This window comes from Pollachius pollachius (assembly GCF_949987615.1).
Source record: "Pollachius pollachius genome assembly, chromosome: 8".
Classification (NCBI taxonomy): Eukaryota; Metazoa; Chordata; class Actinopteri; order Gadiformes; family Gadidae; genus Pollachius; species Pollachius pollachius.
In genome coordinates this window covers 21519050-21540385 of record NC_136941.1, presented here as the reverse complement: position 1 = coordinate 21540385, position 21336 = coordinate 21519050, and the positions used below count along the sequence as shown (strand labels likewise).

General features: G+C 36.7%; 1 protein-coding gene across 1 annotated transcript; it reads right to left on the bottom strand.

The window, feature by feature from the left end:
* Window positions 1–34: 34 nt before the first annotated feature.
* On the bottom strand, window positions 35–4242 carry ppil1 (peptidylprolyl isomerase (cyclophilin)-like 1). Its single transcript, XM_079741952.1, has 4 exons — window positions 4039–4242; window positions 3540–3694; window positions 728–796; window positions 35–306 (listed from the first exon to the last, which is right to left on the bottom strand). Exons 1-4 carry the CDS (start codon window positions 4092–4094, stop codon window positions 86–88), a joined length of 501 nt encoding a protein of 166 aa, XP_079598078.1. The 5' UTR covers window positions 4095–4242; the 3' UTR covers window positions 35–85.
* Window positions 4243–21336: the final 17094 nt, after the last annotated feature.

Genomic DNA, 21336 nt, shown 5'->3' with positions numbered 1-21336 from the left:
AACCTCTTCGTCTGGCCATGGATCCACTTGCACGTAAACAAAAACATTTATTTCAGTATTTTTAAAATGTAGAAAACTCAGTCATTCAATCGGTGACGAAGGCCCTCAGGATTTTGATGTCGTCGGCGGGCCGGTCCTGGGTGTTGGTCTCCACCATTCCGATGCGGTTCACCACGCCCATTCCTTGGCGCACTCGGCCAAAGATTGTGTGTTTTCCATCCAACCACTGAGTCTCTCCAAGCGTGAGGAAGAATTGGCTGCCGTTTGTGTTGGGGCCTGCGTTCGCCATCGCCAGAATACCCGCCCCTTTAAGACCAGCATGATAAAGACAAGGCAATGAAAAAATAAACATGGGGAATTAACTAGGATATCGATGGACTGTTGTTTTATATTAGATGATATATTTTACATTTATCTTTCATGGCTCACAATTATTGCAAATTGTAGTTTGCGTTACGAGTGGAAACACTTTCCTTCCTTTCAAAAGTTGGGCCAGCTGTTTCTGAGCCCGATGAGGTCATGCATTTTATTTAGTTTAGTCAGTCTCAAACATAAACAAACTCGAAAATGGAACGTGAAAATTGGTTTAAAACAGCAACATGCAACAGGTGGTGATGCAGAGAAAGCTTGATCAATTCCCATCCACCGAGAGCCACTTCCTTCAACGTATGAATATATTAAACATAACAGAATACGACGACCGTCAGAACCAAGGAGAAGTGATTACCTGAGAACTTGAGTTCCAAATGGATCTCGTCTTCAAACTGTTTCCCAAAGATAGAGGCTCCCCCCCGACCTAAAGAGAGAAACAAGGTTTTGTTAACAGAGCTAGCCTCTGGAGAAAGACTCCAAGTGTTATATCAAAGCAACACAGGCATGTTGAATGTATCTAGTTTCCTAATGGCCCCCTAAACAAATAAAAAGCTTCATGTCTTTGACCCACTCCCAATGATACCTCGAAATGTTCAGAAAAACGCATAAAAAACCATGTGAAAAGGACTCCTATTGAATTAGTCAGTACAATCCATTTTAACCTCATGATTATTTTCCTACAAGCAACCAACCATTAAGCCTTTTATTATTTACTTCACCAGATCTGGGTATACTGTAGAAATAAGGGTACGGTTGTACAAACAGATTATTCAATATTCTGTGACAATCCAAAATGATCAGCAGACAACCACTGCTCACACCGTACCAACAAAAAAAAAGAAGAATAAAGAACATAAACATCGGTTTTACAAAAATACAAATACACCTGGAAAGACTGAAAGCTTTTATTACATTTTAATTTATAAGTACTTGTAAATTAAGTACACAAGAGTACAATTCTTAAGACTTGGTCCCTCAACAGCCACATAGCAGCAACAATACAAGATAAAGTAATTAAAGATTAATATATATATATATATATAGCTGCGAGTAGCATTGTGGGGGTCAAGTAGAATAGGACACCATGAACTAATTTTGCTGGAAAAACATAATCGGTTTGATGGCTACATGATGACCGTCTCAGTAATTTCACCTACAATGAAAGCTATTGGCAAATGGTTATGACAATGAAAATACATTGAAGTTGCTTTCCAAGGGCCTGAATAGACTTGCTGCTAACAACGCCCCCCTAGGCGTGGATGATGCCCAATTATTTGGGCATCATCAGGATAGGATCATAAGACTATGAGCCAAGTTTGGTTTGGATACATGAAGGCCTTGCAGCGATATGAGCTCACTTCCTGTTGAGGTCAAAGGTCACCAAATTGTTTGGGTGTCCCCAGGATGATGTCATGAGTTTATGTACCAATACCGCCTTCAAAACAACTCGGAGGTTCGGAAGCCCTTACGTGTCTTTATGTAAACCCTTCCCTTCTTTCGAAATAAGAGCGTTCAGGAAACGCCCCTCAGAATTGCGTAGGCTATGACATAAAACCGGCAAAACAGATCGGTCATGAGACTAGACTTAACTACAATTATGGATGCCCGCAGGGACCTCTTTGCTGAATCAGATGAATCAGTTATTAGAACTGCTTGCGGTGGTTGAACATGGGCGAGAATTTATCAGGTGATGTTTATAATTGTAATCTATAATGCATCGTAATGCAAATGTTAGAATGGGTGTTAAGTTTGCCTCTTAGTGCTTGCTGCAAGTTCACTTTAGTCTTATCAATGAAATGGTCAGCCATTGTTGTGACGTGAACTCGGAGGACTCGGGTAGCTCTACTTCCACACAAAGCTTCCACACGAGGGCTCCGAACCTCCCAGAAACTCTGACCGTTTTGAAGGCGGCACAAGTTTGGCAATGATATGTTACAAGAGTTGCTGAGAACAGGCTTACGTCCTGTTTGGCGGCTTTGCCTTCCAGTTTGATTGGCTGTCATGGCAAAATGGTTTTGAATTTGAAAAAGTTGTTTGAGAAGTTTGTTCAGTTTGGTCTGAAGATCATATATGGCAAGTTTCATGAAGATTGGACAGCATTTGTGGCCTGTGGATATGTAAGATTTTGACAGCTTTCAACATGGCGGCCAATTTGTCTTTCAATGAGAAATAATTGATTAGCTATATGAAGAGGTCTGAGAGTATCACCAGACATTGAAAATAAGTTTGAAATATACTCATGTGAAGAGAGACGAGTTAAAATACATCTTCATTAATTACATCGCCCCATATAGGTCAAAGGTCACCTAATTAATTGAGTGTCCCCATGATGATGTCATAGGTCTATGAACCAAGTTTGGTTATGATATATCAAAGGGCTGCTCAGAAATTGACTTCCTGTTTGGAGGCTGCGTGGTCGAATTTGATTGGCTATCGCGGCCAATCTGTGCCAAGTTTCGAGATGATTGGACAAAATGTATGATAGGAGAGGTCATTTGGAAGGTTTTTGATAAAAACCAAGATGGCGGAAAATTCATCATGGCGGAAAACGAAGACATAGTTGACCTCGGATTGGCCCAAGGATTCCAAAAAATCCTTGGGCCATGTTTGTGAATATTGGATGAATGGGTCAAAAGTTATGAACATGAATGAATGTCCAACTTTGACCTGTTGGTGGCGCTAGAGCTCATGAGCTGTACCTTACCGGTCGGTCAATGTTTACAGGAAGTCCATACAAGTCGATTACCGAATGCAGCGGATTTGAGTTCAAGGAGGAACGTTTTTATAATTCCATGGAAATGCTTGTTAAACTCCAATAATTGTTCTTACACGACTTGTTTATTCCATTTATTCCGAGCTCTCGACAGCATAACAATCCAGCATCACCACAACGACTGAAAATGACGAATGCCCCTTGCCAATGCAATGTAAGCCATTTGGGCTGTTAGCGTTGCTCAGGGCAAATTCTAATACTGGATGATCAATCTGTTTTCATGCTGAAAAAGACCCTGGGTTCCATTTTCGCCGGAATTACACTTTAAGCGTAGTGTAAAGTAAATCATTTGATCTGCTTCATTTACCTGTAGGCATTGGTTAGTGCATGGTAAGCTCACCTGTCCCGGTGGGGTCTCCCCCTGTAGGTATTAGTTAGTGCATGGTAAGCTCACCTGTCCCGGTGGGATCTCCCCCCTGCACCATGAAGTCCTTGATGATCCGGTGGAAACGGGTGTTGCTGTAGTACCCCCTCTTGGCCAGCTCGGCGAAGTTCTTGCAGGTTTTCGGAGCATGCTTCCAGTACAGCTCCAGCACTATGGCGCCCATTCTGAAAGACAAGAAAACGAACACCTGTTACCTAACCGGAGAGCCAACATAATCACGCACTGCGAACTGGGGAACCAAAAACGGCATCCTTTCTTTAAACTGTGTCCCGGCTTTTCTATTTCAAATAAAGCCAGACTAGCAGGAACAAATGGGGTACAGATCCCATTTAATCACAAACCTTAAGACGAGCATCACAGTGGCTGAGTGATTGGTAGAGCTATCAACCCACCAAACCAAGGAGGGTTTAATTCGTCTTTAGAAGTAAGTTATTAATAAATATGAACACTGCGTCGCTATGACTATAATGCTAATATGGTAAGCATCCATCAGACCGACAGGACGTACGTGGTCTCTATGGTGACGGTGGGGGGCCGCCATGTGTCTGGTGGGATCCCGGACATCTCAGCCTCCAGCTGGTCCGAAGGGATTTAGATCAAAACGGTTTTCGGAAAGAGGGCTTCTGACGAACACGTTTATTCTAGAAGCTATCACCAGCCGGCCAGCAGTAGCTTGATGTTTTGCTTCTTCTCTTCGCTCCACAACTGAAGCTAGTCCTCATGACTGCCATCTGGTGGACAAACAATGTAAAACCATGACATGACTGCCATCTAGTGGACAAACCCCGTAGAACCATTACATGACTGCTATCTAGTGTACAAACAATGTTAAACCATTGCATGCCTGCTATCAAGTAGACAAACAATGTATAACCATTACGATTGACATCAAGTGGATTAATAATGTACAACCATCACAAGACGGATATCTAGTGGACAAACAATGTAAAACCTTTACATGACTGCCATCTACTGGACAAACAATATAAAACCATAACATGCGTTACAGGGTTGATTCTAGGGTCACACCTTTCGGGTGCTTGAAATGCTTTGCAAAAGTGTTCAACCCTCCTGCTAAAATCTCCGGTGTCTATTTACCACTGAAGTTCAAAGTACGATTTGGCGATGACTGCAGGGAAACCAGGTGTATTTGAAGGGGAGCATGTACACAAAAATACAAAATAAAAAAAGGAAAAACAAAATATGCTGTTTGTAAAAGTATTTGATCCCTTCGACTTTGCCAAAGACAATGTTCCTTTCAGAGGCAAGCTATTGGTTGGGTCGTCTTTTGCAGTGTTTCTCAACTGGTGGGTTAAGACAAAAAAAGTGTTTATAAAAGCTCATGATGACGTGTGTTTGTGTGTACGAGCCCATTTTGAGAAATAAATATGCTTGGTTTGAATTGTATAAAATTGAGTTGTGACTTCATGACCCTGGGAAAATGTGGGTCCCAAGGCAACTGGTCTATTGCAGTGGGTTCAGAAAGAATGATCACAGATACGCCTGTTTTAGAGAGGACCCTCCGCTTATGAAACCTGAGTCAAGGAATCAAATGTAACGACCTGAACAGAAGTAAAACATCAGGTTATAGCATAGCAGACATGAGGACATATGTAGAAAAATATTGATTAAGTCTCCAAATGGGGACAGTCCACCATTTCATCAGGGCGGTGGAGCTCAGCGGCAGTCCGCCAGCTCAGCTCCGGGAGTACAATCCCTTTCTCCGCCGTGTCGCGGTTCAATCTGGACTTCAGAGAGTCAAAGCCAAAGTTCCTTTTCCACCGATTCTTCTCAACCATGGCTGAGATAACCCCCACTACGAGTCTTTACTTGTTGTGGAAGTACCATAGACGTCAGATGCAGTCTTTATGATTCATAATATCATCCGAGGCGCACATAGCTTTTGCCCGTATCCATATTAGATATTATATTATATTAATATATATTATATTATTATCATCATTATTTTTATTAGAATATTAAATTATATTATATAGAAAAAGAGCTCTGGGAGTCCGCAAACGGCAACAATCACTTCTCCTCCATGCTGTCGTTCACTCTGACAGCTCATGTGTATGCAATGTGCAGCAGCTCATTTGCATTAAAGCTACAGGGGAATAAAGGTAGGTGGGATTTTTTCCCTAAAAGCTATTTCCAGCAACAGCTTCAAAAACATGTTTTCTGGAATTCATATACTATGTTCACTTGTCGGGAAAATACCATAATATGTCTTAGAAACGTATCAAAGATCTGAGTGGCAAATGGCCCATGGTGCAGTGGAGAGAAGTTAAGTTTTTTACTTCAATCTAACCCACTTTGAATGTGCAGACTCAACACAGGGCATCACCCATGTACAGAAATTCCAAAAGTGATGACTTTGGATAGTCAATGATCCAGTTCAAGACTAATTTAAAATGTTAGAGGCTTTGATGAGACTTTATGCTTTCTACAAATGATTGCATGCAGCTTGATTGGCACACAAGTGTGTGTGCCTTCTACTGTAATAACAAGTTGTCAAATTGTTCAGCCACTCTGCTGAACATACATCAGACTTTTCATTTATGTCACTAGAAGGACACCAACCAATCTGAGAAAACTAACTTTAATGTAGAGCCACAAATACATTACTTGCTTTACAAGGTAATGGAATTATGTAAAATATTGAATAGATTAAAAAAAAAATTAAAAAAATTAAGAACGTCCCTTCCTCATGAACTACCGAAAAAATATATAAAATAAATAATACTAACAATACATTTATAGAAGATAGTTTTAACAATTGCCAAACTCACTCCAAAACCCAACCCATCAATGTACCATAATAAACATAATACTGGACTATACAAGTTAAAATAATGAAAAAAAACATCTGCAGATCATTCCTTCTCCTTTGGTAGCGTTAAGCTCTGTCGCCCCACACAACAGGGAACCAGACTTTCTAGTCCCAGTCATAACGTCCACACATTTAGCCGTCTGAACATTTAGCTATTATATTTTCTCACGTTTCAATGATCTTGTGTTTTCAGTCTGCACCATGGACCCCACTACCTACTTCTTCTTCTCTAAATCTTTAGATTTTGTGGCCAGGCAGTTATCAAAGGGAAAGGTGCCTGCTGCCACCTGCTGAGTGTGTATCATCATGACTCCGCAAAGAACCTGTGATGATCTGACCTTTTCTCTAACACACATGTTCACAAAATCGTCTAAAGAGGGCTAATATTGACGTATGACCTACTGTATGACCGTAGGTTTGACTGCATGACTGTGGTGGTGGTCTAATGAACACATGATGGTAAACATCTTTTGATGTAATGCCTTGTCTCACAGAATGGTTGGTCTGACTTGAACCAGTGACCCCATGGTCAAGATTCTAACGCCCTACCACTACACTACATTAACATGTAGACTGTGAAGAGCAGATTAGAGTATATTTTAAGGAATAAAAGTCTTCCGTACATGTTGAGCTTGGTGAGCTGGTTCGGTATGGTAATATGGCATTGGTATGCCTTAAAAACTGGTTTACCGGAAGTTAATACATCAAAACATCACCAACCATGTTTCTAAAGCATACTGTGTCAAAATCCACAGTCAAACCGATGATTGCGAAATTACTTTTGTACCGTTTTAAGGCCTTAGCCTGCATTGTAGAGAGGCCGCAGTTCAGAGAGGAGAACTTCAAACAATGTTTTATTTAATTTTTTTCTGATATAGTCTTCAAATTTGGAATGGGTATACTATTGAATCACCTCTTAACAGCCGCACCTACGTGTTTTTGACGCAATGTTAGAGCTGTTTAAACGTGTTGTAGAGCTGTTTACATGTGCATGTATTTCACTTTAAAATCAAGATATTTTAAATCTAAAATCGATATCCCTCTTTTGCCTTCTTGCTATGAATTTAACACCATATAGTCTCACCTGATACATGTGTGCCAAGTTTGCAGCTTTTACCATCCCTGGCACCAAATCTGTTGGGAGTGTGGGTGTTTAGTCAAGTTGTGGCCATTGCTGACCATATGGGTTGGGATATTGAAGTTCATCATGACAAATGGTGCATGTATAACAAGTTTCATTGCTTATAGGCAGTGTGCACAGGCGAGCATGACGTATGATGTATTCCAGGTAAATCTCAGGATGGATGTAAACTTCCGGTTACCGTATAGTGCTATGCTACCGTATGCTACCATTGAATGCTTGTCATGTTTTTTCTTTTTCTTGACTAGTCGCAAGTTTTGGAAAGTACCGAGTGTCCCAACACAGAAACCATGAATGAACCATCTGTAAATTTGACTATCCTCCTGACCATGACCACCTGCTGTGCTGGATATGTCCCCCCCACAATGGAGAACAACAGAGATAGCAAGGTTCCGAAATCAGCATCAAGTTCAGCCTGGAGTGGTTTGCTCGATCTGATGATGATATAAACTTTTCCACAAGGTTTAATATAAGAGAGAGTTTTAAGAGAGTTTTAAATGTGTTGAAATTAATCTGGACACACCTTTGGAGTGTATTACTATTAATGTTGTGTTGTCAACATGATGAAATTCAATATTGTAACCTATATAATCCTCCCTCTCATGGTGCCTCATTTTACCAGGATCTAGACAAACTACTTAAACAACTAAATTGTAGCTGTGAAACTATATTTTTGGAAGACTATAATATAAAGCGGTTGCACAAAGGCAACAAGAAAAAATATAAAACAATCTATTCAAAGCATTATTTTCAGCAAATGATCAAAGGACCAACGAGACTAACTAAAGTCAGAAAAACCCTCATTGACTTGGTCTTTACAAATAGAATTGAGAGAGTGACAAAGACATACAATTTAATCACAGGCCTGTCTGACCACAATATGGTTTTAATAGTTAGAAAACTAACCAAAAAACGTCTAAAATCCTGGTGCAATGGTAAACCAGAGTTTGCAGGTATTCCAAAGAACAAAACACAATTTGAAAACGACTTACAGAATATTTCTTGGGATGATGTTATACAATCTCACATGTAAACACCTATTGTGAGACAATGATGAAAACATTTACTGATCTGATGCAGAAATACACTCAGAAATTGAGAAGGCCACATCGTTCCAGGGCTTTACCGTGGTTGAATAAGGATATTCACCAACTAATGAAGAAAAGGGATCTTGCACTTAAACAGTGATTGGTAGTCAGAAATAATTCAGGCATACTTATTTTCAAAGGTTTAAGAAATAAGGTAACAAAGGAGTTGCGTATGGCAAAAACCTCTTACTTTATGCAACTATTTGCTGCCTCAAAAGGGAAAAGCAAAGCACTCTGGAAACATCTAAATACTTTGACGAATCCGGCATCAAATATGAAAAGATCTAATGTGGAATTGAATATAAATGGAAAAGTTAGTAATGATGCATTGGAAATTGCAAATTAATTTAATACATTTTTCACTGAATCAGTTGAGGAACTGGAAATTAAAGTCATACAACACCATTTGGAAGTGAAGTCCATTAGTTTTGAGCAACCACCACTTGGAGGTGAAGTACATTAGTTTTGAGCACAATAAACATTGTAAGGTCAGAATAACATTGTTGGTCAAAAAGTTATTCTCTCGCTCTGAAAAGCATTTCGCATACATAAAAACTAGAAAAGTTGATATTTCTGTTCCTTTCAATGCAAGCATGTTATTAGGCTTACATAAGGGTTATTTAAGCAATACACCACCATTTGGAAGTGAAGTCCATTAGTTCTGAGCAATATCAACATTGTAAGGTCAGAATCACTCTGTTGGTCAAAAAGTGGTTCTCTCGCTATCAAAAGCATTTTGCACAAATAAAAACTAGAAAAGTTGATATTTCTGTTCCTTTTACTGCAAACGATTTAATAGAATTACAAAAGGGTTATTGAAGTCATACACCACCATTTGGAACTGAAGTCCATTAGTTTTGAGCAACCACCACTTGGAGGTGAAGTACATTCTTTTTGTGCACAATTAAAAAATGTAAGTTCAGAATGACATTGTTGGTCAAAAAGTGATTCTCTCGCTCTGAAAAGCATTTTGCACACATACAAACTATAAAAACCGATATTTCTGTTCCTTTCAATTCAAACGTGTTATTATGCTTACAAATGGGTTATTTCAGCATGAACCACCATTTGGAAGTGAATTCCATTAGTTTTGAACAATATCAACATTCTAAGGTCAGAATCACATTGTTGGTCAAAAAGTGCTTCTCTCGCTCCGAAAAGCATTTTGCACACACAAAAACTAGAAAAGTTGATATTTCTGTTCCTTTCAATTCAAACGTGTTATTATGCTTACAAATGTGTTATTTAAGCATAAACCACCATTTGGAAGTGAATTCCATTAGTTTTTAGCAATATCAACATTGTAAGGTCAGAATAACATTGTTGGTCAAAAAGTGATTTTCTCGCTCTGAAAAGCATTTTGCACACATAAAAACTAGAACAGTTGATATTTCTGTTCGGTTCAATGCAAACGTGTTATTTTGCTTTCAAAAGGGTTATTTAAGCAAAACACGACCATTTGGAAGTGAAGTCCATTAGTTTTGAGGAACATCAACATTGTAAGGTCAGAATCACATTGTTGGTCATAAAGTGATTCTCTCGCTCTGAAAAGCATTTTGCACACATAAAAACTAGAACAGTTGATATTTCTGTTCCGTTCAATGCAAACGTGTCATTTTGCTTACAAAAGGGTTATATAAGCAATACACGACCATTTGGAAGTGAAGTCCATTAGTTTTGAGCAATATCACCATTGTAAGGTCAGAATCACATTGTTGGTTGAAAAGTGATTCTCTCGCTCTGAAAAGCATTTTGCACACATAAAAACTAGAACAGTTGATATTTCTGTTCCGTTCAATGAAAATGTGTTATTATGCTTACAAAAGGGTTATTTAAGCAATACACAACCATTTGGAAGTGAATTCCATCAGTTTTGAGCAATATCAACATTGTAAGGTCCGAATCACATTGTTGGTCATTAAGTGATTCTCTTGCTCTGAAAAGCATTTTGCGCACATAAAAACTAGAAAAGTTGATATTTCTGTTCCGTTCAGTGCAAACGTGTCATTTTGCTTACAAAAGGGTTATATAAGCAATACACGACCATTTGGAAGTGAAGTCCATTAGTTTTGAGCAATATCAACATTGTAAGGTCAGAATCACATTGTTGGTCAAAAAGTGCTTCTCTCGATCTGAAAAGCATTTTGCACACATAAAAGCTAGAACAGTTGATGTTACTGTTCCGTTCAATGCAAACATGTTATTTTGCTTACAAAAGGGTTATTTAAGCAATACACGACCATTTGGAAGTGAATTCCATCAGTTTTGAGCAATATCAACATTGTAAGGTCAGAATCACATTGTTGGTCAAAAAGTTATTCCCTCGCTCTGAAAAGCATTTTGCACACGTAAAAACTAGAACAGTTGATATTTCTGTTCCGTTCAATGCAAACGTGTTATCTTGCTTACAAAAGTGTTATTTAAGCAATACACGACCATTTGGAAGTGAGTTCCATTAGTTTTGAGCAATATCAACATTTTAAGGTCAGAATCACATTGTTGGTCAAAAAGTGATTCTCTCGATCTGAAAAGCATTTTGCACACATAAAAGCTAGAACAGTTGATATTACTGTTCCGTTCAATGCAAACATGTTATTTTGCTTACAAAAGGGTTATTTAAGCAATACAAGACCATTTGGAAGTGAATTCCATTAGTTATGAGCAATATCAACATTGTAAGGTGAGAATAAAATAGTTGGTCAAAAAGTGATTCTCGCGCTCTGAAAAGCATTTTGCACACGTAAAAACTAGAAAAGTTGATATTTTTGTTCCTTTCAATTCAAACGTGTTATTATGCTTACAAATGGGTTATTTCAGCATAAACCACCATTTGGAATTGAATTCCATCAGTTTTGAGCAATATCAACATTGTAAGGTCAGAATCACATTGTTGGTCAAAAAGTGATTCTCTCGCTCTGAAAAGCATTTTGCACACGTAAAAACTAGAACAGTTGATATTTCTGTTCCGTTCAATGCAAACGTGTTGTCTTGCTTACAAAAGTGTTATTTAAGCAATACAAGACCATTTGGAAGTGAATTCCATTAGTTATGAGCAATATCAACATTTTAAGGTCAGAATCACATTGTTGGTCAAAAAGTGATTCTTTGGCTTTGAAAAGCATTTAGCACACATAAAATCTAGAACAGTTGATATTTCTGTTCCGTTCAATGCATACGTGTTATTTTGCTTACAAAAGGGTTATTTAAGCAATACACAACCATTTGGAAGTGAAGTCCATTAGTTTTGAGGAATATCAACATTGTAAGGTCAGAATCACATTGTTGGTCAAAAAGTGCTTCTCTCGCTCTGAAAAGCATTTTCAGAGCAGTTGATATTTTTGTTCCGTTCAATGCAAACTTGTTATTTTGCTTACAAAAGGGTTGTTTAAGCAATACACGACCATTTGGATGTGAAGTCCATCAGTTTTGAGCAATATCAACATTGTAAGGTCAGAATCACATTGTTGGTCAAAAAGTGATTCTCTCGCTCTGAAAAGCATTTTGCACACATAAAAACTTGACAAGTGAATATTTCTGTTCCTTTCAATTCAAACGTGTTATTATGCTTACAAAAGGGTTATTTAAGCATAAACCACCATTTGGAAGTGAATTCCATTCGTTTTGAGCAATATCAACATTGTAAGGTCAGAATCTCATTGTTGTTCAGAAAGTGCTTCTCTCGCTCTGAAAAGCATTTTGCACACATAAAAACTTGACTAGGGAATATTTCTGTTCCTTTCAGTTCAAACGTGTTATTTTGCTTACAAAAGGGTTATTTAAGCATAAACCACCATTTGGAAGTCAATTCCATCAGTTTTGAGCAATATCAACATTGTAAGGTCAGAATCGCATTGTTGGTCAAAAAGTGCTTCTGTCGCTCTGAAAAGCATTTTGCACACATAAAAACTAGAAAAGTTGATATTTCTGTTTCTTTCAATGCAAACGTGTTACAATGCTTACAAATGGGTTATTTAAGCATAATACACCATTTGGAAGTGAATTCCATCAGTTTTGAGCAATATCAACATTGTAAGGTCGGAATCACATTGTTGGTCAAAAAGTGCTTCTCTCGCTCTGAAAAGCATTTTGCACACATAAAAACTAGAACAGTTGATATTACTGTTCCGTTCAATGCAAACATGTTATTTTGCTTACAAAAGGGTTATTTAAGCAATACACGACCATTTGGATGGGAAGTCCATTAGTTTTGCGCAATATCAACATTGTAAGGTCAGAATCACATTGTTGGTCAAAAAGTGATTCTCGCGCTCTGAAAAGCATTTTGCACACATAACATCTAGAAAAGTTGATATTTCTGTTCCTTTCAATTCAAACGTGTTATTATGCTTACAAATGGGTTATTTCAGCGTAAACCACCATTTGGAAGTGAATTCCATCAGTTTTGAACAATATCAACATTGTAAGGTCCGAATCACATTGTTGGTCATTAAGTGATTCTCTTGCTCTGAAAAGAATTTTGCGCACATAAAAACTAGAACAGTTGATATTTCTGTTCCGTTCAATGCAAACGTGTCATTTTGCTTACAAAAGGGTTATATAAGCAATACACGACCATTTGGAAGTGAAGTCCATTAGTTTTGAACAATATCAACATTGTAAGGTCAGAATCACATTGTTGGTCAAAAAGTGCTTCTCTCGATCTGAAAAGCATTTTGCACACATAAAAGCTAGAACAGTTGATATTACTGTTCTGTTCAATGCAAACATGTTATTTTGCTTACAAAAGGGTTATTTAAGCAATACACGACCATTTGGAAGTGAAGTCCATTAGTTTTGATCAATATCAACATTGTAAGGTCAGAATAAAATTGTTGGTCAAAAAGTGATTCTCGCGCTCTGAAAAGCATTTTGCACACGTAAAAACTAGAAAAGTTGATATTTTTGTTCCTTTCAATTCAAACGTGTTATTATGCTTACAAATGGGTTATTTCAGCATAAACCACCATTTGGAAGTGAATTCCATCAGTTTTGAGCAATATCAACATTGTAAGGTCAGAATCACATTGTTGGTCAAAAAGTGATTCTCTCGCTCTGAAAAGCATTTTGCACACGTAAAAAATAGAACAGTTGATATTTCTGTTCCGTTCAATGCAAACGTGTTATCTTGCTTACAAAAGTGTTATTTAAGCAATACACGACCATTTGGAAGTGAATTCCATTAGTTTTGAGCAATATCAACATTTTAAGGTCAGAATCACATTGTTGGTCAAAAAGTGATTCTCTTGCTTTGAAAAGCATTTTGCACACATAAAAACTAGAACAGTTGATAATTCTGTTCCGTTCAATGCATACGTGTTATTTTGCTTACAAAAGGGTTATTTAAGCAATACACGACCATTTGGAAGTGAAGTCCATTAATTTTGAGGAATATCAACATTGTAAGGTCAGAATCACATTGTTGGTCAAAAAGTGCTTCTCTCGCTCTGAAAAGCATTTACAGAGCAGTTGATATTTTTGTTCCGTTCAATGCAAACGTGTTATTTTGCTTACAAAAGGGTTATTTAAGCAATACACGACCATTTGGATGTGAAGTCCATCAGTTTTGAGCAATATCAACATTGTAAGGTCAGAATCACATTGTTGGTCAAAAAGTGATTCTCTCGCTCTGAAAAGCATTTTGCACACATAAAAACTTGACCAGTGAATATTTCTGTACCTTTCAATTCGAACGTGTTATTATGCTTACAAAAGGGTTATTTAAGCATAAACCACCATTTGGAAGTGAATTCCATTCGTTTTGAGCAATATCAACATTGTAAGGTCAGAATCTCATTGTTGTTCAGAAAGTGCTTCTCTCGCTCTGAAAAGCATTTTGCACACATAAAAACTTGACTAGGGAATATTTCTGTTCCTTTCAGTTCAAACGTGTTATTTTGCTTACAAAAGGGTTATTTAAGCATAAACCACCATTTGGAAGTCAATTCCATCAGTTTTGAGCAATATCAACATTGTAAGGTCAGAATCGCATTGTTGGTCAAAAAGTGCTTCTGTCGCTCTGAAAAGCATTTTGCACACATAAAAACTAGAAAAGTTGATATTTCTGTTTCTTTCAATGCAAACGTGTTACAATGCTTTCAAATGGGTTATTTAAGCATAATACACCATTTGGAAGTGAATTCCATCAGTTTTGAGCAATATCAACATTGTAAGATCGGAATCACATTGTTGGTCAAAAAGTGCTTCTCTCGCTCTGAAAAGCATTTTGCACACATAAAAACTAGAACAGTTGATATTACTGTTCCGTTCAATGCAAACATGTTATTTTGCTTACAGAAGGGTTATTTAAGCAATACACGACCATTTGGATGGGAAGTCCATTAGTTTTGCGCAATATCAACACTGTAAGGTCAGAATCACATTGTTGGTCAAAAAGTGATTCTCGCGCTCTGAAAAGCATTTTGCACACATAACAACTAGAAAAGTTGATATTTCTGTTCCTTTCAATTCAAACGTGTTATTATGCTTACAAATGGGTTATTTCAGCGTAAACCACCATTTGGAAGTGAAGTCCATTAGTTTTGAACAATATCAACATTGTAAGGTCAGAATCACTTTGTTGGTCAAAAAGTCCTTGTCTCAATCCGAAAAGCATTTTGCACACACAAAAACTAGAAAAGTTGATAATTCTGTTCCTTTCAATTTAAACGTGTTAGTATGCTTACAAATGGGTTATTTTTGCATAAAACACCATTTGGAAGTGAATTCCATTAGTTTTGAGCAATATCAACATTGTAAGGTCAGAATCACATTGTTGGTCAAAAAGTCCTTCTCTCGCTCTGAAAAGCATTTTGCACACACAAAAACTAGAAAAGTTGATATTTCTGTTCCGTTCAATGCAAACGTGTTATTTTGCTTACAAAAGGGTTATTTAAGCAATACACGACAATTTGGAAGTGAAGTCCATTAGTTTTGAACAATATCAACATTGTAAGGTCAGAATCACATTGTTGGTCAAAAAGAGATTCTCTCGCTTTGAAAAGCATTTTGCACACATAAAAACTAGAGCATTTGATATTTCTGTTCCGTTCAATGCAAACGTGTTATTTTGCTTACAAAAGGGTAATTTAAGCAATACACGACCATTTGGAAGTGAAGTCCATTAGTTTTGAGGAATATTAACAATGTAAGGTCAGGATCACATTGTTGGTTAAAAAGTGATTCTCGCGCTCTGAAAAGCATTTTGCACACATAAAAACTAGAAAAGTTGATATTTCTGTTCCTTTCAATTCAAACGTGTTTTTATGCTTACAAATGGGTTGTTTCAGCAAAAACCACCATTTGGAAGTGAATTCCATCAGTTTTGAGCAATATCAACATTGTAAGGTCAGAATCGCATTGTTGGTCAAAAAGTGCTTCCGTCGCTCTGAAAAGCATTTTGCACACACAAAAACTAGAAAAGTTGATATTTCTGTTCCTTTCAATGCAAACGTGTTATTATGCTTACAAATGGGTTATTTAAGCATAAACCACCATTTGGAAGTGAATTCCACCAGTTTTGAGCAATATCAATATTGTAAGGTCAGAATCACATTGTTGGTCAAAAAGTGCTTCTCTCGCCCTGAAAAGCATTTTGCACACATAAAAACTAGAACAGTTGATATTACTGTTCCGTTCAATGCAAACATGTTATTTTGCTTACAAAAGGGTTATTTAAGCAACACACGACCATCTCGAAGGGAAGTCCACTAGTTTTGAGCAATATCAACATTGTAAGGTCAGAATCACATTGTTGGTCAAAAAGTCCTTCTCTAGCTCCGAAAAGCATTTTGCACACACAAAAACTAGAAAAGTTGATATTTCTGTTCCTTTCAATTCAAACGTGTTATTATGCTTACAAATGGGTTATTTTAGCATAAAACACCATTTGGAAGTGAATTCCATTAGTTTTGAGCAATATCAACATTGTAAGGTCAGAATCACATTGTTGGTCAAAAAGTCCTTCTCGCGCTCTGAAAAGCATTTTGCACACATAAAAACTAGAAAAGTTGATATTTCTGTTCCTTTCAATTCAAACGTGTTATTATGCTTACAAATGGGTTATTTCAGCGTAAACCACCATTTGGAAGTGAATTCCATTCGTTTTGAGCAATACCAACATTGTAATGTCAGAATCACATTGTTGGTCAAAAAGTCCTTGTCTCAATCCGAAAAGCATTTTGAACACACAAAAACTAGAAAAGTTGATATTTCTGTTCCTTTTTAATTCAAACGTGTTATTATGCTTACAAATGGGTTATTTTTGCATAAAACACCATTTGGAAGTGAAGTCCATTAGTTTTGAGCAATATCAACTTTATAAGGTCAGAATCACATTGTTGGTCAAAAAGTGATTCTCACGCTCTGAAAAGCATTTTGCACACATAAAAACTAGAACAGTTGATATTTCTGTTCCATTCAATGCATACGTGTTATTTTGCTTACAAAAGGGTTATTTAAGCAATACACGACCATTTGGAAGTGAAGTCCATTAGTTTTGAGGAATATTAACAATGTAAGGTCAGAATCACATTGTTGGTCAAAAAGTGATTCTCTCGCTCTGAAAAGCATTTTGCACACATAAAAACTAGAAAAGTTGATATTTCTGTTTCTTTCAATGCAAACGTGTTATTATGCTTACAAATGGGTTATTTAAGCATACACCACCATTTGGAAGTGAATTCCATGAGTTTTGAGCAATATCAACATTGTAAGGTCAGAATCACATTGTTGGTCAAAAAGTGCTTCTCTCGCTCTGAAAAGCATTTTGCACACATAAAAACTAGCACAGTTGATATTACTGTTCCGTTCAATGCAGACATGTTATTTTGCTTACAAAAGGGTTATTTAAGCAATACACGACCATTTGGAAGGGAAGTCCATTCGTTTTGAGCAATATCAACATTGTAAGGTCAGAATCACATTGTTGGTCAAAAAGTGCTTCTCTCGCTCTGAAAAGCATTTTGCACACATAAAAACTTGAACAGTTGATATTACTGTTCCGTTCAATGCAAACATGTTATTTTGCTTACAAAAGGGTTATTTAAGCAATACACGACCATTTGGAAGGCAAGTCCATTAGTTTTGAGCAATATCAACATTGTAAGGTCAGAATCACATTGTTGGTCAAAAAGTCCTTCTCTCGCTCCGAAAAGCATTTTGCACACACAAAAACTAGAAAAGTTGATATTTCTGTTCCTTTCAATTCAAACGTGTTATTATGCTTACAAATTGGTTATTTTTGCATAAAACACCATTTGGAAGTGAAGTCCATTAGTTTTGAGCAATATCAACATTATAAGGTCAGAATCACATTGTTGGTCAAAAAGTTATTCTCTCGCTCTGAAAAGCATTTTGCACACGTAAAAACTAGAACAGTTGATATTTCTGTTCCGTTCAATGCAGACATGTTATTTTGCTTACAAAAGGGTTATTTAAGCAATACACAACCATTTGGAAGTGAAGTCCATAAGTTTTGAGGAATATTAACAATGTAAGGTCAGAATCACATTGTTGGTCAAAAAATGATTCTCTCGGTCTGAAAAGCATTTTGGACACATAAAAACTAGAAAAGTTGATATTTCTGTTTCTTTCAATGCAAACGTGTTATTATGCTTACAAATGGGTTATTTAAACATACACCACCATTTGGAAGTGAATTCCATGAGTTTTGAGCAATATCAACATTGTAAGGTCAGAATCACATTGTTGGTCAAAAAGTGCTTCTCTCGCTCTGAAAAGCATTTTGCACACATAAAAACTAGCACAGTTGATAGTACTGTTCCGTTCAATGCAAACATGTTATTTTGCTTACAAAAGGGTTATATAAGCAATACACGACCATTTGGAAGGCAAGTCCATTAGTTTTGAGCAATATCAACATTGTAAGGTCAGAATCACATTGTTGGTCAAAAAGTGATTCTCGCGCTCTGAAAAGCATTTTGCACACATAAAAACTAGAAAAGTTGATATTTCTGTTCCTTTCAATTCAAACGTGTTATTATGCTTACAAATGGGTTAATTTAGCATAAAACACCATTTGGAAGTGAATTCCATTAGTTTTGAGCAATATCAACATTGTAAGGTCAGAATCACATTGTTGGTCAAAAAGTCCTTCTCTCGCTCTGAAAAGCATTTTGCACACACAAAAACTAGAAAAGTTGATATTTCTGTTCCGTTCAATGCAAACGTGTTATTTTGCTTACAAAAGGGTTATTTAAGCAATACACGACAATTTGGAAGTGAAGTCCATTAGTTTTGAACAATATCAACATTGTAAGGTCAGAATCACATTGTTGGTCAAAAAGAGATTCTCTCGCTTTGAAAAGCATTTTGCACACATAAAAACTAGAGCATTTGATATTTCTGTTCCGTTCAATGCAAAGGTGTTATTTTTCTTACAAAAGGGTAATTTAAGCAATACACGACCATTTGGAAGTGAAGTCCATTAGTTTTGAGGAATATTAACAATGTAAGGTCAGGATCACATTGTTGGTTAAAAAGTGATTCTCGCGCTCTGAAAAGCATTTTGCACACATAAAAACTAGAAAAGTTGATATTTCTGTTCCTTTCAATTCAAACGTGTTATTATCCTTACAAATGGGTTATTTCAGCATAAACCACCATTTGGAAGTGAATTCCATTAGTTTTGAGCAATATCAACATTGTAAGGTCAGAATAACATTGTTGGTCAAAAAGTCCTTCTCTCGCTCCGAAAAGCAATTTGCACACATAAAAACTAGAACAGTTGATATTACTGTTCCGTTCAATGCAAACATGTTATTTTGCTCACAAAAGGGTTATTTAAGCAATACACGATCATTTGGAAGGGAAGTCCATTAGTTTTGAGCAATATCAACATTGTAAGATCAGAATCACATTGTTGGTAAAAAAGTGATTCTCGCGCTCTTAAAAGCATTTTGCACACATAAAAACTAGAAAAGTTGAAATTTCTGTTCCTTTCAATTAAAACGTGTTATTATGCTTACAAATGGGTTGTTTCAGCATAAACCACCATTTGGAAGTGAATTCCATCAGTTTTGAGCAATATCAACATTGTAAGGTCAGAATCGCATTGTTGGTCAAAAAGTGCTTCCGTCGCTCTGAAAAGCATTTTGCACACACAAAAACTAGAAAAGTTGATATTTCTGTTCCTTTCAATACAAACGTGTTATTATGCTTACAAATGGGTTATTTAAGCATAAACCACCATTTGGAAGTGAATTCCACCAGTTTTGAGCAATATCAACATTGTAAGGTCAGAATCACATTGTTGGTCAAAAAGTGCTTCTCTCGCTCTGAAAAGCATTTTGCACACATAAAAACTAGAACAGTTGATATTACTGTTCCGTTCAATGCAAACATGTTATTTTGCTTACAAAAGGGTTATTTAAGCAACACACGACCATCTGGAAGGGAAGTCCACTAGTTTTGAGCAATATCAACATTGTAAGGTCAGAATCACATTGTTGGTCAAAAAGTCCTTCTCTAGCTCCGAAAAGCATTTTGCACACACAAAAACTAGAAAAGTTGATATTTCTGTTCCTTTCAATTCAAACGTGTTATAATGCTTACAAATGGGTTATTTTAGCATAAAACACCATTTGGAAGTGAATTCCATTAGTTTTGAGCAATATCAACATTGTAAGGTCAGAATCACATTGTTGGTCAAAAAGTCCTTCTCGCACTCTGAAAAGCATTTTGCACACATAAAAACTTGAACAGTTGATATTACTGTTCTGTTCAATGCAAACATGTTATTTTGCTTACAAAAGGGTTATATAAGCAATACACGACCATTTGGAAGGCAAGTCCATTAGTTTTGAGCAATATCAACACTGTAAGGTCAGAATGACATTGTTGGTCAAAAAGTGATTCTCGCGCTCTGAAAAGCATTTTGCACACATAAAAACTAGAAAAGTTGATATTTCTGTTCCGTTCAATGCAAACGTGTTGTTTTGCTTACAAAGGGGTTATTTAAGCAATACACGACCATTTGGAAGTGAAGTCCATTAGTTTTGAGCAATATCAACACTGTAAGGTCAGAGTCACACTGTTGGTCAAAAAGTGCATCTCTCGCTCTGAAAAGCATTTTGCACACATAAAAACTAGAACAGTTGATATTACTGTTCCGTTCAATGCAAACATGTTATTTTGCTTACACAAGGGTTATTTTAGCATAAAACACCATTTGGAAGTGAATTCCATTAGTTTTGAGCAATATCAACATTGTAAGGTCAGAATCACATTGTTGGTCAAAAAGTGATTCTCTCGCTCCGAAAAGCATTTTGCACACACAAAAAGTAGAAAAGTTTATATTTCTTTTCCTTTTAATTCAAACGTGCTATTTTGCTTACAAATGGTTTATTTAAACAATACACGACCATTTGGAAGTGAATTCCATTTGTTTTGAGCAACATCAACATTGTAAGGTCAGAATCACATTGTTGGTCAAAAAGAGATAATCTCGCTTTGAAAAGCATTTTGCACGCATAAAAACTAGAACATTTGATATTTCTGTTCCGTTCTATGCAAACGTGTTATTTTGCTTACAAAAGGGTTATTTAAGCAATTCACGACCATTTGGAAGTGAAGTCCATTAGTTTTGAGGAATATTAACATTGTAAGGTCAGAATCACATTGTTGGTCAAAAAGTGATTCTCTCGCTCTGAAAAGCATTTTGCACACATAAAAACTAGAACAGTTGATATTTCTGTTCCGTTCAATGCAAACGTGTTATTTTGCTTA

Bases quoted from the DNA above. Each gene is read 5' to 3' on its own strand.
- ppil1 (XM_079741952.1), bottom strand. From the start codon at position 4,094: ATGTCCGGGATCCCACCAGACACATGGCGGCCCCCCACCGTCACCATA. The intron at 3,695-4,038 runs GTACGTCCTGTC...CTTGTCTTTCAG, and splicing joins ACCGTCACCATAGAGACCAC to AATGGGCGCCATAGTGCTGG. The intron at 797-3,539 runs GTGAGCTTACCA...TTCTCTCTTTAG, and splicing joins GGGAGATCCCACCGGGACAG to GTCGGGGGGGAGCCTCTATC.